At 39.5% G+C, this 17,189-nt stretch overlaps 1 protein-coding gene across 4 annotated transcripts; it reads right to left on the bottom strand.

Moving 5' to 3' along the window:
• Positions 1-1,769: 1,769 nt before the first annotated feature.
• Positions 1,770-17,074, bottom strand: LOC109854833 (phospholipid phosphatase 1-like). 4 transcript variants are annotated; one of them, XM_020428340.1, is made up of 7 exons: positions 16,889-17,074; positions 16,037-16,482; positions 9,896-10,049; positions 6,588-6,745; positions 5,978-6,192; positions 5,322-5,442; positions 1,770-4,713 (listed from the first exon to the last, which is right to left on the bottom strand). In XM_020428340.1, the coding sequence occupies exons 2-7, from the start codon at positions 16,040-16,042 to the stop codon at positions 4,351-4,353; spliced, it is 1,017 nt and encodes a 338-aa protein (XP_020283929.1). In that variant the 5' UTR covers positions 16,043-16,482; positions 16,889-17,074; the 3' UTR covers positions 1,770-4,350. The 4 variants fall into 4 exon arrangements, with proteins under 4 accessions (XP_020283929.1, XP_020283931.1, XP_020283932.1 ...); XM_020428342.1 differs by lacking the exons at positions 16,037-16,482; positions 16,889-17,074 and adding exons at positions 12,202-12,297; positions 13,839-14,049; XM_020428343.1 differs by lacking the exons at positions 16,037-16,482; positions 16,889-17,074 and adding an exon at positions 13,839-14,049.
• Between the last annotated feature and the right edge of the window lie 115 nt (positions 17,075-17,189).

Raw genomic sequence — 17,189 nt, 5'->3', positions numbered from 1 at the left:
AAAAATACATACAGCAGTATAGCGCGATGCAGCTGATAATGTGTTGTCACGATCTTGCGAGAAGTTCGCGCCAATCCGCAATAACAATAAAATCGCCTTCGCGGTTACCGTATCGCGAACCCGATTACATTTCTGCATCGGACATTGCGCCATCCGGTCGACGGAAGCGCGATACAAACTCCGTCTTCGTGACGCAGTGCTCAATTGATATAACGAGCGAGGCGAAAGAAATTCAATGTTCCCTTCCTTCCCCCCGAGTTGAATCCCTTCGCGCGTATCCGCGGCACGCGCCGCGCTTCAGACAGAAGCGATTTCCATTTTCGGCGAGTATCCGGAGGATTTTTGCGAAGGACAGGGAAGCGTCAGTCAAAGAGTATGCGGTGAGATAGGCGGTTGTCGCGGGGGAGACGGGAGGAGGAGGAGGAGGAGGTAGAGGTGCAGGAGGAGGAGCAGGGGGAGAAAGAGGAGAGAATCGTCGATTGGCTTACATGCCACCTGTAGCACCGCGGGAATGCGGTCGACTCGCGCTCGTTGTGATATCGCTTAGAGGTCGGGAAGGGATTCATCAATAAAGTTTACTATTTTTCCGATATCGTTTTTCCAATTCTATAAATCGTCGTGTGCTCGGCCTCCGGCTCGTATATACATACAGACGTATGCGCGTATAAACCCCCGCGGTGCATGCACGTACGTATAGAATGTACCTACGAACGAATGCATCCGCGTATACTCGCTCGCTCGCTCGCTCGCGCTGCCGTGCGCACACCGCCGCGGCCGTGGAGCCCAGTTATGAATGACCTACGTCGGTTGACGTTAATCTGCCACTTCATCTCTCTCATCCAACCTTCGCGCCGCACTCTCTGTACCGCGCCAATCTCATTCCACGCCGCCGCGCACCCCCGCTACTCCTCATCCACCACACCCCGCCTCGTCCGCCTCTTCCTCCTCCTGACGCTGCCTCGCCTCCCTCACGCGCCTCGAGCATCCCACACCCGCATGCCCTTTTCCGCGCGTGCAACCCCCTTAACCAATTGTTTCGTCGGGGGAGCAAAAAAAAGGAGGGCGAGCGTGAGTCGAGAGAGGAAAAGGGTAGAATAAAAAAAAGGAAGGTGGGAGAGAGAGAAAAAGAGAGAAACTCGGCCTCGACGAAAAAATGCTTCGGCCCGTTTGTCCGTCCGTCGCACGGCCACCAAATTAAATCGCTCGTTGTTTCGGCCGCACATCCGTTCGCTTGCGAGGGAAAGAGAGAGCGTGGAGATGGATAGTTGGTTCATGGTGTATCTTGGGACGTGCACGTGGATCATTTTATAGAGAAAACGCCACAGGTTTTTTTTTTCCGCGATTCGCTCGTCGACGAGTCCCATCTTCTCCCAATGGATTTCATTCTGTGCGAGTGGTTTTGCGTCACACGCGAACGACTGGATTTTATCTGCATAAAAATAATAATTATAATAAATGAGAGGTTCAGAGGGGACAGAGAGAGTTTTTCTATAATCTATGACTTGAAGGGAAGAGCGAGAAAAAGGAAACGTGATTATTTGTGCGATGTAGAGTCAAAAGGACGAAAACTCGGTCGATTTCATGTTTACATCTTATTCTCACTTGCAACAGAAAATTACATCAGTGTACACAAGAACGATTTCGAAGCAATCTTCGCGAGTTAATTTTGGATTTGGGTCGCAAATTTTTCAAATTGCAAAAATCTAAAAAAGATAATAAATAAGTGGAAATGTAAAAGATAATTCTCGAATTATTAAATATTCTTCTCGAAAAAGAATGACTTTTTATATATGTATAATGTTTCTCTTTTTTTTTTTAAATTAAATTTATATAAATTTCTCTCGCTTCTGACGTCATAATTCAATGTGGCTGTGCAACCGGTACGGCCCTAAAATTCTAAAAAAAACCTTTGTACCAATATCTAAGAGAAATATACATGTGCATTAAGATGTACACATGTTACACGTCTTGTATTTACAATAATACACGCATATATCGAAATGTATATAATTGTTTTCTTATATTTACAAAAACATACACACGTACTTATATTAGTTTTCCAAGCTTAATACTTTATCTCGGTTTTCGTTTGCATTTATAAGTAACTATTTCGATTAATTGATTTAAGAAGAATGGAACGTGTATGTTGTACTTTTAATATTACGTATTTGTTACGACTGTGGAAATTATTGTCTAAGAAAATAGATTCGCTTGGTCGTAAATAAGTCGCGACAGCACGTACATACAATTGCGAAATCTATCGTAATCGCACGATAAATAATGATAAAACTCATCACACAGACAGACGTTAATTAAATTAAATATAAAGTACGCTTTTTTTTTTAACAAAAAAGACGACTCTATGACTAGCCCGTCCCGTTTATTATTTTTCAAACGTAATACTTTTTTTTACAATATTTTCTCGCATATGTATATGTACGTAATTGCACGGCCGGAAATCGGCCGCTATCTTAAATAACACGCTTCTTACGGGAGGTAAGCGTAATACACTATAAAAATAACAATCGACAACGTGTGTATTAAAGCACACTCACGTACGATGTAATCACTTTAATTTTGCTTAACTTATCATTATCCTCCGTATTGCTGGTTACATCGCGGTATACAAACACCGCTCATATTTATGGTCCATAACTTTGACAGGTGAACATTTTATGTTCCTCGCGTGTGTACGTACGCGTGCGTATGTACGCACGCATTTAATATTTCATTAGAAAGTACTTCCGATACAAGAAACGAAAAATCTCGGTTAGAAGAAAGCGATCTAAAGTTGACAAAGTCGATGTGGCAACAAGATAGCTCCTCTGATGAGAAAAATCTCTAAAACCTACTCTATTAAAGAGACACTTAAAACTGAGAAATTTGCTAGTTTAGAAATCATATAAAAATGTGATAATCTCTGTCTCGCGCCGAAATTCTTCCCAACTGTAATAAAACGATTCGTATTTGTAATATTTATCGTAATATCTACTAAAAACATATTATTGCTTGTAAAACACGTGTTTACTTCTCTGAACATTTTTTTGTTGTCTAACATAGAAACGAGGTTCCGCTGCTATTCTCACGCAAGTCAAGTAAAAATGTTACGATATGTATGACGTGCGATAAAATATGTAAATTTGGGAAAAATCTAATATTTCGGAATGTGCAACAAAAAAAAAACGATTCTTTGACCGCGATATCGTTTCTGCATGATTATTTATTTGTATTCTGTGAGAAGAATTTCGGATAAAACTGGCCTCGCGTCACTGATTAATATCAGGACGATATGTATGCGAGATTTTGTTTATGTGAAATCTATGCGAAGTTCACATTAAAACATCTGTGACGACGTATACCAAAGTTCGCGGGTTAAGAGTTAATATAATATTTACAAAAAGTGTCTGGAAAATAAAAACGTAACTAAAGTTTCGCATTTCATCTAGAAAATCTTGCGTTGCAGTTATTCGAGCGATTAAGTTTATTTTTATGCATTGTGTTCGATATTCTGCTTAAAGGTACGTGTGTGCGTCACCTGTTTTTTGTTTACTGCACAAATCATTCACTATGTTACAAAATTGCGCATGCAGCAAGCAATATAATAAAATTAACGAAATTCGTAAACTAAACAAGATTTTCCTAAATGAAAATCAGTCTACGATTATGCGCAAATACGAGAGAATTTTTTTCCACATTCGGAGAAAACTTTCGCATATGTAAAAAAACAAAAAAAAAAAAAAAATTCGATCCGGTTGTATTATGGAATTTGTTCATACACATAAAGGGATTTTTTTCCCAGATACTTTCTCTAGTGGTACCTCGAATTCGCGAAAACTTCGCAATCGATATGCCTGCGACTATTGATATGTGTATTTCTTTAACGGAATGATATAGTATATGTACAAATTGCATAATTATATACAAACGTTCGACTACTATATACTGAGCAGTTTGAGTGAGTTAAATAAAAATACCATTACGTGCGCTCCTCGCTCTCAAAGGGATACAACAGTGCTCTCGGTCGTATCACTCTTTGATCGATCGATCGTGGCAAAAAAAGAACACAGCTCCGAGGGAAAAGTGTTTATTTTTTGTTCACGATTATACGATGCGACTCTTTACACGCGCATGTACTTCGAAAAGAAAAACAACCGACTCTAGGCGCTAACATATTCCTAATATTATCCGAAGAATTCTACGTAAAGGTCGCATCTTCCTACGAAAATCAGATCTGGAATTCGATCATTTTCATAATTAGGAACGTCCATGCATCTCCTCACTTCTCATCTTTCAAATCGTATCGTATATATATATATATATGTTACGACGTAACATATTTTTTCGTGCACTTTATTTCGTCCGCGTAGTCTCGATGTTCTTCATCTCCCGATTCTCCGAGACCTCGACCACTACGGGGCTAAGCAGCTTCTTGACGCTCTGTTTCGCGTTGCCGCCGATCTGACCGTTGTCCAGGTATTCGTTGAGCGTGTGCGTCGTTCCGAGGCGCTCGAGACGAAAGTGCTGGCAAGAAATAACGACGACGAACAGACCAAAAACGAATCCGATGGAGCAGCCCGCGAGAACGTCCCACCAGTGATGCCGGTTGTCGGCCACTCGAGTCATCGAGCATATCACAGTCCACATGGCCGAGAAGCACTGCAGCCACGGTTTCAGCAACAATGTTCGCTTCGACAGGCGGTTCTGCAGGTACCACTGCGCGCGGATACAAAGAGAGAGAAAGACAAACAAGTTTTTATAAAATGTGAAAAATAAAATTCCTCCGCGCCATCGAACTCGACTCATTGTTGACTCGGCGGCGAGGAAAAAAAATGCACGAAAATAGTTCGAAGCTTTGTAAGGTTTGCTGGTTGTCGAAATATTTAACTCCTTTTCTCAGAAAATTCAAATTCTACTTATTTCGAGGAATTCGATCGTCGTGATTATTTGTTCGTTAATTCTATGCAAATTTTTATGCCGTTATTTGTTAACATTTTTTTCACACACTAAAATATTGACTATCGATAATACACGAGGAGTACCGGATGCTGTTAAAAATCCATCGCAGTTCTCTATATTATCTGCTGTTGTTGAACTTGTACGAAATATATACATATACCGGAAACTATGACTTGCTGGTTTTTTATCTAAAGTTAACAAAAAAAATCATCATTCAGCAGAACTCAATCATTGCGCAACTGTTTGTCATCGTTTTACGATTTTCCGCTTCGTCAGGAAACTTCTGATAATTGAAAAGTATCGCTAATCACATTGAGTAATCACGTTGCGTTCTGCTGAACGTGACCGAAAGATCAAATTCTTACCACTAGAAAAATGCTCGTGTAAATAGAAAGCGCCGAGTGACCAGATGGAAACGACTTGCTGGCGTCTTTGATGTACCACTGAGAAGTTTCAGTATTTGTGCATGTGTAAAACCTGATATATCTGTAAAAATGATACGAAAGACATAGAATTCTATATAACCGACTGTGTACGTGTCCGAGCAGCAAGAAAAAATTTACGTTAACATTTATTTTGTTTGTTGTAAACAAGCAGTAAAAAGCAAAGTTTACTTCAAAATATAAAAGATTGCATAAATGTTATCTCGCACACATGGAAATGTGGATAAATATTTGATTATGTGACATTCATATTCCTTATCTGTATAAAAAACTGCGTCTTGATTTATATTCCAGGTGATGCGACAGAATTTAAGGTCAATGTCATATCTGTTCTAGTTTTACGTATGTTTTATCGTAAATATTGCATCCAGTTATATACATATATGTGTTACTCCGTTTTTCTCAAGCCGTATATGCAAGCGTATTACTCACATGCTCGCGAACACACTTTGTTTACACACTTGCGCCTTTCTAAGGCCTAACACGTCGTTAACACAAAGACAACCTAATTGCGTCCCAGGAAGTAGAACCTAGGTAGCAGGACAAAAAAGGAATAAGAAATAATAGATCATGCTTACTCATCGGTGCAGTTGCTCGCTTCGTGTGGTTTGCACGTGTCGAGAAAGTGCGGCCGCGGTTCCGCGATCACTTGCTTTATGACACTGCAAATTAATGTGAGGGCGATAATTCCTACGCTGTAATGATAGTACCAACGCCAGATTCGTCTGTTTCTGCTGCAATTCGATGCGCTTTCGTAACACTCAACGGGACAAGTATATTCCACGGCTCCCATCTAAAAGAAATTAAAAAATTATTATGCGCACACATTCAGCGCATCGGAAATAGATGAAATATATTATAATATATTTCTCATTTTTACATAAATTTATTTCATGCATTATTATAAAAAAAATCTAAATAATGCCTATTCTCTATTTCACATTTATGTAAATATACAATTTTATCGCGAAATTATTGATATTACGGCTGACAAAAAAATGAAACGTAACTACTTGACTGTGAAGCAACACTGTTAGAATATTTAAATGTCAAGGACTCGAGTTACTGCAGACGAGCATATATTTTTATTGTACATAAGTAACGACGTTTATAGTTTTCAATTTGTTACTTTCTCTTTTTATTTTGCACTGTTGTAATTACATTAAACTAGAGAAAGAGCAAATTTACCACTATTAAAGGTAGAACGACGCTGCCGGCTATCAATATGCCCATCGAGACCGTGTCGCCCGTGAACTTGAACGAGATTTTCGGATCGTTGCAGAAGAAGCCCATCGAATACACACGTGGCAGAAGATTCAGCTCCAGAACTATCACGAGCAGAATCACTGAAATGAATAAAAAAACAACACGATGCACGCTGTTAAAACTTTTGCTAAAATTTACCTTGTTTTTTTATATCGCGTATTTAGTTTGGTGAGATAAGAGAAACGTCATATATCTCTAAATTGTTATATTCGTACGGTAACTCGGACGTAAAAAAATTAGGCGTTGATCGCATCTACGTGTCGCTCATTTGTCGCGCAAGCGACGCAATTGGTAATAAAATTAGGCACTTAACACTTGTCGCTTCTAAATATTGTAGAAGGAAGACAGATAAGTGAGATATTTTCATGATTTTTTCTCTGATACGCACCGATTGCACATCGATTGTAATAGAGCCACTCGAGTAGCGATGTTGCTTGTTTCCGAGTGTCGCTGGCTTTCATTTCCCGCTGCTTTCTCTCACGCACGACTCGAAAAAAACTGTCTTGTTCAGCTAACCACAAATAGCTCAAGCAAGACGTCATTGTCTACGTACAACGTCCGTCCTCCTCGCTCGCTCGCTCGCCGATGGACAATATCGCGAGAGTACTCACTTACTAATACTAGGGAACCCGCTATATATTCTTCGTGTTATCATCACGTAATTTAATACGCGTGCGCGTACGCGAACGCGACGCTCAAGAGAAGCGACTACGTAATACAGATAAGACAAGACTGCTTTTTTTTAAAAAAAATTTTTCTTGTAAAAACCTGTTTTTACAACTCAACATCTATTTGAATTGATAATGCATTTTTTTCGTCGACATGTTTTTATATTTTTTATTATCAAAGACGTTATAGTTTTAAAAAACCATTGTCCAAACAAGTGGTCTTTAAAAACCACGACGTTAATAATTGACAATAAATAAAATAAACAACAAAGTATAAAGTTCGCGATCGCGCAATTCGAAAGTCTTTCGACAATTCGGACCACCTATTGCGAATACTCTCCCACTGCGGGTCCTACGTATACACACACGCGGGTTTACGCTTACAATTGCAGGAGGACCCTCTAAATTGAAATTAGCCTTGAATCTCCTTTAACCCGATCTTGACTAACTATGCGCGTCATTCTCGCTGCATATGCGAGAGCTACAACAGAGAGAGAGAGAGAGAAAGCGAAACGGGGCAATGAGTGGAACATATTTGGATGTGTAAACGTTGCGGGGGAGAATATAACGTTCGTCAGAGTGTGACACACATGACCACGCTATAATCAGTTAAGAGACGTTAAACTCCGTTTGATACCTCTAAGGAGACATATTTTTTCTTTCTTTTTTTCTTGACATTCCACACGGATAGACTCGAGAGGAGTCTAGACTAATGGTTTAGAAACAACCAAATGATGTCGAAAGAACTGATTTCAGAAATGTACAAAAAATTAAAATGTTCAGAATAGTAAATTGATAACAACACGGAAGTGAATATCAATCAATATCGAGCGTCACTATCAAAGATCAATATATTCGCTTGATGGTGACCTTGCGTATTATTTGTTATCTAAAAACCGAGCGTTTTTCAAATTTAATGTTTCGTTCTGAGTAGTTTTAATGAATGTGTGAAATATTAAAAATTTTTGTAACCGAGGGCTTTTCTTGTTAATTAATTATTTGATAAAAATAATATTTAACATTTTTATTGTGTGTGCGAATTAACGAACAAAATAAATTTCACTTTCAAGATGACAAAACAAGATATATTTCTCTCTCACTTCGGGAATAACAGTTGCACACGCGTACGTGCGGGTACTTGAAGCGAGAACGTACGACTCATTGCCATCATTACGTGGCAGTTGCACAGAGGTATTTAAACCGGCACGCAGCCCGTAAAAATTCTAGTCGAACAGCCGGCCGTAATATTGCATTACACAGTTCGCGGTTTCCTTGTCGGGCTTCATTACACGCGTGGTTTCATCCCCGTGGTTTCAATGCGCTTCCATGTAAAAGAGATACTACACGCTCAGTACAACCGACCGCGCGCACACCGCGCGAGAGAAAAATGTTCCTCACACAGTCCGATTCAATTCTCATATTCCTATTCTCTGTGTGTGTCTGCCGTTCGTCGGTTATTGTCAATATAATTGTGATCAAGTGCGTAACCACTACAAGAGTTAAGTTGATTGCGAGAAGCGCGGACAGAGATTTCAACACTGTTTTTTGTCCAATTTATTTAATAGAAATTTTACAAATTTTTCTTGTAAAAAAAAACATGACTTTTCAAAATTTCGATCCGACCGAGGATTTTGCGCCGAATTCGAATACGATCTCGGAATTTCGCTATCGCGCGTCAGGATTTTAAGATATTGAAATAAAAAAAATCGAATTAACTGTAATTTTATTACATTAAGAAACATTTAATTTAAAATTCAATTAGCGCATCGGTTCCAGAGTTTCTTTTGCGGTTGCATTTATATTTCTGAGGCTAAAGACGACGTTACGCAAACGTAACGGGACACGTTTCTTTCTTTAGATCGTAAATGCAATTCTTTACGGCGATGTTTTCGCAGAAATATCCACGTAGCGAATTTCCAAGAACATTTTTGTCGGAATTAACAATGACCATGAAGAGAGAGAGAGAGAGGATACGGCTCATGTACATACAATAGCCATTAACTTGTCCAACGCTTGTTTATTTATCGTATGAAAAGACGAAGTCTTCGCACGTGACAAAATTTTATTCGTGAAGCGAATCGCGCGACATAGCGGCATCTTCGCTAGTCCGTGATTGATCGGTTTGCATACAATTTTGCGACTTCTCAAACTTGTTGACGTGGTCTTAACGGAAGGCGCACCGCTTAGGAAGAGCATGCGATATGTTACTTCCGACTATTCGCGGTTTGCTTACTAATGCAATAACGCTAGTCGCGTCAGTTAACGAGATAACACTTCCTACTGGCGTGGAAGACACGCGCACTAGTCGCGGACACGAATAATTATGGGGCTAATAAAAGCCAACGTATGTAACGCTCAATTAACCGTATTAATTCTTAAATACGAGACATATATCCGTCAATAACTGCGCGCGCGCGTACATTATCGAAATAGACAACAGCGCGTGGTCACGTGTTCATCGAAAACGCACAATGTGCAGAAAATAAAACTTACAAATTTTTTCTCTCACGAAAACAGTACAGGATATTGTTTCGCGCTGTGTTTCGTGAAAAAAATTCTCACCTGATAGCCCCAGGAATAAATCCACCATGTGCGTCCAGCGCATACCTTTCCCGCAGACATTCATGATCTTTCTGGATATGGTCGTTGTTTCGTTTTCCGCGACTTCGGTCGCCAACGTCGCCGTGCTGCAATTCGTCAGCTGTTCCCTGGATCTCTGCAATGAGATATTTGTCACCAATTAATGACGCACTTTTCGACCACGCTAGTGTATATCAACCGAACACGAGACCACACCAACTGGCTCCAACTAATTTCTGAGAGCCACTTTGTGTACACCTAACGTACATCTATGCGGTGTATATACTGAGCTCAGACGAATACGCGGCACCAGCAAGGAACTGAACCATTCCTGTCTTGAGTTACACCAAAATATACAGTCGGTGTAGACCAGCCGAAATCGCTATGAGAAAACTATTGGCCCGCCCATAAAGGGAAGGATGAAATTTACTCGAGTTCTACCTGAATACTTCCGTCCGATCGTGATTTACAACATGCGTACCTAAATGTAAGCTGAAAACATTCTAGAGAAGAAATTTTTCGATATACACTGGGAAGAAAACGTGAGACGCAAAAGAAGCCTGTTTCTAAATCACGCTAAAAATTCTGAGAATACGTCAAAGACTAGAGCTTGTGTTACGCGCAATAATATAACATTTTGCTTATGGTTTGACACAATTGGAAAACACAAATTGAAATCCAACGGCGCAAACCAATTGCAATTGACGCGTATTCGTGCGCACGACGATTCTATCTACGTCGTTTTCAAAAGACGTCCGCGCGCGACGTTTTTCCATCGACGTGTTTCAGATCTATCCCTCTTGATTGAGCAACGTGATATATATATATATATATACGCGAGTTTTTCGCGCACGACGACAAAAGGGCGTGTGTGCGGTTTTTCACCGCAAAAATTGCAGCTCGCGAAGCGGTAAGCGTTTTACAGGTGGTCGCGCGTTGCGGTGCACGTTGAGTTTTTCGTAAAATAATCCGTCGTTGCAATCGATCGGTCGAGCGAAAATATAACAGAAATAAAGTCAAGTCATATCGCGACAAAATAAAATATTCGCGCAACGTTCGATTTCCCACCTTCGAAATCGTAATTTAAAAAAACAAAAAAAAAAAAAAAAACTAATGCACACGAATTTGCTTGCCAGCGCAAAGATTCGTAAGTGATGACGCAATGTAACTATCTTCCGATTACATTAAAAAACGATACACAAGAGATATTTCGTTGCCACGTTATCACGACCGTGATAAAATACGTCTGTGATAAAATCAAGGATGAAATACAATTTTTTTTTTTCGATCGCGCGAACGTCGGAAAATTTTCTCATCAAGCTGACGCGCTCGCGATGTTGCTCCACCACATAACAGGAACCGATCTCTTAACAGCATCTGATTAGTTACCCTTGGCACACTTGTCGTCCCCAAACATTAAGCTTCGTGTGTTAAACGTTATATAAACATCAAGCTTACGTATGCGCGAACGTGATATCGAAAACCGATGACACTTCGCATTACTTCGATTAGATATAATCGAAAAACAAAAAAAAGTTCGAGCCGCTTGCTCAAGTAGCGTAAAGCGCTGATAAACGCGCCTTTTAAATCACGGAGAAACACACAGACGGGGGGGGGAGAGGGGATAATACACTGTCGCATGCGAATGAGATATTTTCTGACGGAACACACGCGGGCGACGAGTGAAAAAAAAAAAAACAACACGGTCGTTGTACGCGCGCGTGAATCATTATTGTCTTCAAAGAATAGAGAGGTATTGTTGTGTCCCTCGGATTCATCCCCTTTTACCCCTCGCGTTGCAAGAAATTATTTCGAACCACCTGTTGGATCCATCCGCGCGTTTCTTTTTACGGCACTCTGTACATTCCGACCGTTGGTTAACATAGGTACGCGGACACTAAATCACCGGGGTCATTTTCTTTGTCGTTTTTTTTTTTTTTTTTTTTTACGGCAAAACAACGACATTCCGGATGGATTTGATTGTATTCTTCCGAACGAAGAGGAAAAAAGACAGAGACAGGAGGAGAAATTAAATTATTCAATACACAAAGGCTTTGTAAAGCAAAGCTTTGAGATGTTTCGCGATCATTCGTTTTTTTTTTTATTACTATATTAATATCACAAAACGAATTCTTAGATCGTTTGCGGAAACGTTATCAAACTTCAGTATTGTGTCGTTAAAATCGTCAAAAACAAATACACAAATTACCAATGTTTTGTTTAATATTAATTTTTTTTTTCAAATGCCACGTCTCGTCATCGGTCTGTTCACACACACACACACATACCTCAATTTTTTTCCATCGTTCAGTGTGTTGGATTACTCTTGTCTACGTGTGTCTTGTTCCGAGGGTTCCTAGGGAATCCCCGAGAGAAATTCTACCCTAAGGGAGGAAAAACCATTTTCTCTCTTTTAGTTCTCCATTGTGCGACGTAGAGAGTCTTTCTTTAACGTTGCGTCAACAAAGAACAAAGAATACGTGCGCGTTTAATTTTTTCTTTTTTTTTTTTTTTGTCTATCCTACGAAGGTGACGACGATCGAGCGTCCTCGGCGGGAAATCCGGCGATTAATCGCGTTGCGACGTCGTCAGAGAGAGAGAGAATGAATGAATGAATGAATCTTTGCTTTATTTATATAAGAGAGAGAGAGAGAAAGAGAGCGTGGTGCGATTAACGACACACTCGCGCTCTAAAACGCGATAATATATCCGTATTTCACGGAGGGAGATGAAGAACGAAAGAAGAGGGGGAGGTTGCTCTCTTAACTCGGTCAACCGCTATAAAATAATTAGGGGGAAAACTGCAGTCGGGGGGCCCGATCGTAACGAATGCAATATTGAAGATTCGCGTAACGTAAGGAATTGCGAGATTATGATTTGCGCGCGCATAAATATCACCTTCGCAGGATAGACAAGAAAAAAAAAAAAAAAATTAAACGCGCACGTATCTCATCTTTTTCGCTGCTCGTCGTAATCTCGAAGATCGGCACGTGTATGTAAGTTTAGTTTTTCCGATAAATTCAAATTTCTGTGCCAGACAGGCGGTATTTTTACCTTTAAATTTGTGTATTAATTTATTGCAAATTGCCGCCTGTTATTTATCAACGATAAAATATTTCCAACAATTAAAAAAAACCAAGCAATTTAAACGACCTTTGAAACACTCGAAATCACCGTCTTCAGCTCATTGTTATATTCTTCATATTGAAGAAAAATACAAAAAGAAAGAACACAAAAAAAAATAAAAAGGTATTTAAAAAAATAGATAATATAAACTTCGTATCTCCCGATAGATAAAAAAAAATTTATCTTCTGCGTGCGCAAGCGTATTAACTTCGATGCTTCCAACCATTATCAAAAATAATGCAATTTACTTTATGCGCGTTGACAACATAAATCTTTATTAATCTACTAAATGCGTTACTATTTTTACGTAAATTATCAGTAATTGTCAGTAATGTATGCACACGAGAGACATATATGGAGCACATTTCATAAAAATGCAAATCTCGTAGTATTAGCAACCGTCTGTCAAATATATTATTAATTTCTGTATATTTTTAGAACGTTTTTAGAACGTTGTTCAAAATAATACCCACACCCGCAACAATTAATAATATATTAATAAAAAAAATATTCAACAGACAGAGATTGTGACGCTGATATTGTTTTTACGTAGAACATATCCCCTAGACGGTTGCTAATATCGCAAGACTTGTAAGGGTTTATGACATAAGTCCCGGTTAAAAAATCGAGATCTTACTTTTACAGTTACCGGAGCTCGACTCACTTTCAGTAACGAGCAAATCTCGCGATCGGTTGTACGAAAAAGACGGGCATACATCGCGCAGAATCCATCATCACCAAATTCGAAAACAAGAATCACAAACGAGACACGCAATATATTTGCTAAGTATCAAAGTACCTGAGTCAGTGCGTAAAACTATATCGCAAACAGTCGCTGACGACGTGTCGAGTTCGACTGAGTTACACCAATCTCTTGTTTGCTTACGCACCGCGATATATAAGTTATATCACTTCTCACGTGGCCGATAAAAAAGATATACAGAATTTCAGAGCGCGACACCGGGCGCTCGAAATCGCTCGGTCACGTGCGATCGAAACGTGATCTAGCGCGTTAAAAGTAAATATAAATATATATATATATATACAAAGAGACGAGACGTGCGTGTCTGCGAAATCAATCGCTCCGACGACGCGGCGGGATCGGGACGTCGCGGTCGCTATCTCAAGCGGGGTGAATATCGCGCGCGTGCGGGGTCCAGCGAGACCAACGGTCGAGCAGCAACTGCCTTCGTACGCCAACAAGGCGTACCTCCAACACATCTCCAATCAACTACTTCCTCGCAAGCTCAAATTAAATGTTCTCTTTATCCTACCCTGCTTCCCCACCATCATCATCAGCGACTGTGTGTTGTTGCTCGAAGGGGAACACCGCACCGTAAATGGGTTAAATGTGTCGCACGTTTGTGCGACTTCTTTCACCGAGTCCCCCGAGCTCCCCTTCGGGGGATCGCCGGATTTTGGGGTGAAACGAGGTCGAAACCCCGAAAAACGCGCAGCTCCCCGCAAACGCGCTCCACAGCCGGTACTCGTGGTCGAATATCCAAAATCGATCGCGTCTTGATGCTCCGTGGCCAATAATATGATCTAATTTTGACCGGGTTTTGAAATAAATTTAAAACTATAAAACATTTCCTTAAATGTTTCTTGAAACATTTTTGTTAAAACGCTTTTCATACGTACTCCGAATCATTAAGAAAACGTTTTTTTTTATCTCTTATTTGAATGTACAATAGAGACTCTCTTATCTGGACCCCCATTATCCGAATCCTAGTATCCGAACATTCTGTTATCCGAACAACGGAATGTTCGGATATATATTTTCTATATAAATAGCGATGTTTATATTCAATATATTTACATGTATGTTCGGATGATAAAATGTTTGGATATTAGGGTTATTCGGATAATGGGGGTTTGGATATGGGAGTCTCTACTGTGTATACATACATTTGAATAAAGTGAGAAAACTTTGGCATAAGTTCTTGCATTCACTTATATCAAAAAGTGATTATTTTTACATTTGTTCAACCATTTCAAAATCTAAATGTACGTGTAATTACGCGCGTAATTGCATGTGGAAATTAATTTAGCTTGTTTAAACAAAAGATTATTACAACGTGCGATTAAAATCTACGAAAATAACGAATGAACTCACTCATTAGTATTTTTAACTAATGACCAATTATATTCGTGAAACAACTCAGCTCATTAGCCGACTACCTTTCCAAACGAGTTCTGCAGAAGATGTCAAGAATCTCACGAAAGTGGATGGTGCGAGATAAAAAGGATGACTCATAATATGCAAATCGTGGTCGCATCTTCGAAATAGTGGCGTGAAAATACACCAATGAAACGAAAGTTAAAACTTTTTCAACGAACACGTTTCAACGTGTTTAATCTTACCCTGAATTGATGTCAAAAAAATATATAAAGAAAATATTCACGAGACCGATATCGAGTAAATAAAATCAGCGCGAGAAAACGACAAATCACGCGAAACGACGCAAAACAGGACGCGGGAAATTCCAAACCGCTCACGTCTCCGCATTGCACACCCAGAGTCCTTTACATATGCGTAAGATATCGCGAATGTTTCTTTCTTTATGTGCTGTTTGAGCACAACAGGATGTAGTATACACTTGTACATACATTTTATTTGACATTTAATTGCACGTCGTCGTAGCTTATAATTTTAACATCGGGACCAATTCGACTATATCAGATGAATATTTTGCTATATTGTGTATATAAAAATAGATAAACATATTTGAGTGAAAATATCACAAATGTGTTGGCCAACTAACTTCGAACAAACGTCGAAAAATAAAAAGCAATGGTCCTTAATGCAAAAGTCCTAAAATTTTTTAATACTACGGAGCGATGTGCTTTCCATATGTTAAAATCCTTTAAACACTCTAGTCTTTGCAAACGCACATTCGAGACAAAATTTTAAGTGATATTTTCACATTATTCTACGAGATGCGAGAAACAAATGCGTACAATTAACAGAAGAGATCAGATTCTAAATTCTCTAACCTGCATTTTTCCAGCGCGCGATCTTCGGATACCATGCAAAAATGTGTGTTCTCCACGGGGTGGAAGCGGATGATCGCGCTGCGATTAGACGTCTGACTTGTTAATTTCACGAATCGTGAAAAACAGGACGAAACGGCGCCAGTTCGTCGCGCGTAACGCACACGTTGATGTATGAATCGAACACCTAGTGACACATCGTCGCACCCGTGATTCAACCTTCGTGACGCGTAGTAACGGTGTAGTAACGAATATGTTGCGCGACGTGAGTCGCGTCCGCGCGTTCTATGCGCGGAGTCTCCAGAAAGAGGTCGTGTTATTCGCGGAATGAAAGTTGGGACATCCTCTCGCTCTCTCCTCATTGCCGTTCCCCTTCTTCTGCACCGTTCCCCGTGATTTCTTTGGTTGGTAAAACAGATTTCTTCTTCCTCAAACGATCAAAATCCATTCTGAAAAGTTACACAATAATTATTACATTATACAAAATTTTAATTTGCATACATTTAAGCGGGAGGGAGGATCTCTCTCTCTCTTTTTTGAAATACAAAAGACAATGAACAAAAATAAAATTAGTATGAGCGCTGTATAAATTATTTGAGTATAAATTATGTACGAATGAATGTATAAATTATTTATGAATGTGTAAATTATTTGAGATAACAAAAAGACAAATTAAAATCAAGAAAATTAATAAACAATGAAGATAACAATAAGCATTAACTTACAAATCGAGAATTTAAGCATATATATAAGTTCCTAAATTTATAGAGATTCGGAGAACAAGTCGATGTTAATATATGTTACAATATATGTTACATAATAATAATTATTATTATATATTAATCCAATAGTTACTTAGAATAGCGTTTCTGACGTGGTTTCGTCGCGAGGGCTTTCGTAAGTGGCAGCGAGGAGAAAATTAAGAGAGCGAGTGACGTTACGGTTTTTGATACGACTTCGCCATGAAGTTCGACGATAATCAGCGAATCTTCGCCATGAAGTTCGACGATAATCAGCGAATGCTCGACGATTAATTATCGTATCGTCGCAATCTGGCCGATGCTTTATAGCACGCTGTGAGTGAGATATTCGCGCGCGGGACGAGGTAATCAATCGCGAGGAAGAGACGCGGCACGAACACACAGTTCGAACGTAG

Source organism: Pseudomyrmex gracilis, unplaced genomic scaffold, assembly GCF_002006095.1.
Source record: "Pseudomyrmex gracilis isolate BER0280 unplaced genomic scaffold, ASM200609v1 scaffold_74, whole genome shotgun sequence".
Lineage (NCBI taxonomy): Eukaryota > Metazoa > Arthropoda > Insecta > Hymenoptera > Formicidae > Pseudomyrmex > Pseudomyrmex gracilis.
The sequence above is the reverse complement of the archived record's forward strand: the minus strand, read 5'-3'. Positions and strand labels throughout refer to the sequence as shown.

Bases quoted from the DNA above. Each gene is read 5' to 3' on its own strand.
- LOC109854833 (XM_020428340.1), bottom strand. The intron at 6,746-9,895 runs GTGAGAATTTTT...TATTCATTTCAG, and splicing joins TTTATTCCTGGGGCTATCAG to TGATTCTGCTCGTGATAGTT. The intron at 5,443-5,977 runs GTAAGCATGATC...TCATTTTTACAG, and splicing joins GCGAGCAACTGCACCGATGA to ATATATCAGGTTTTACACAT.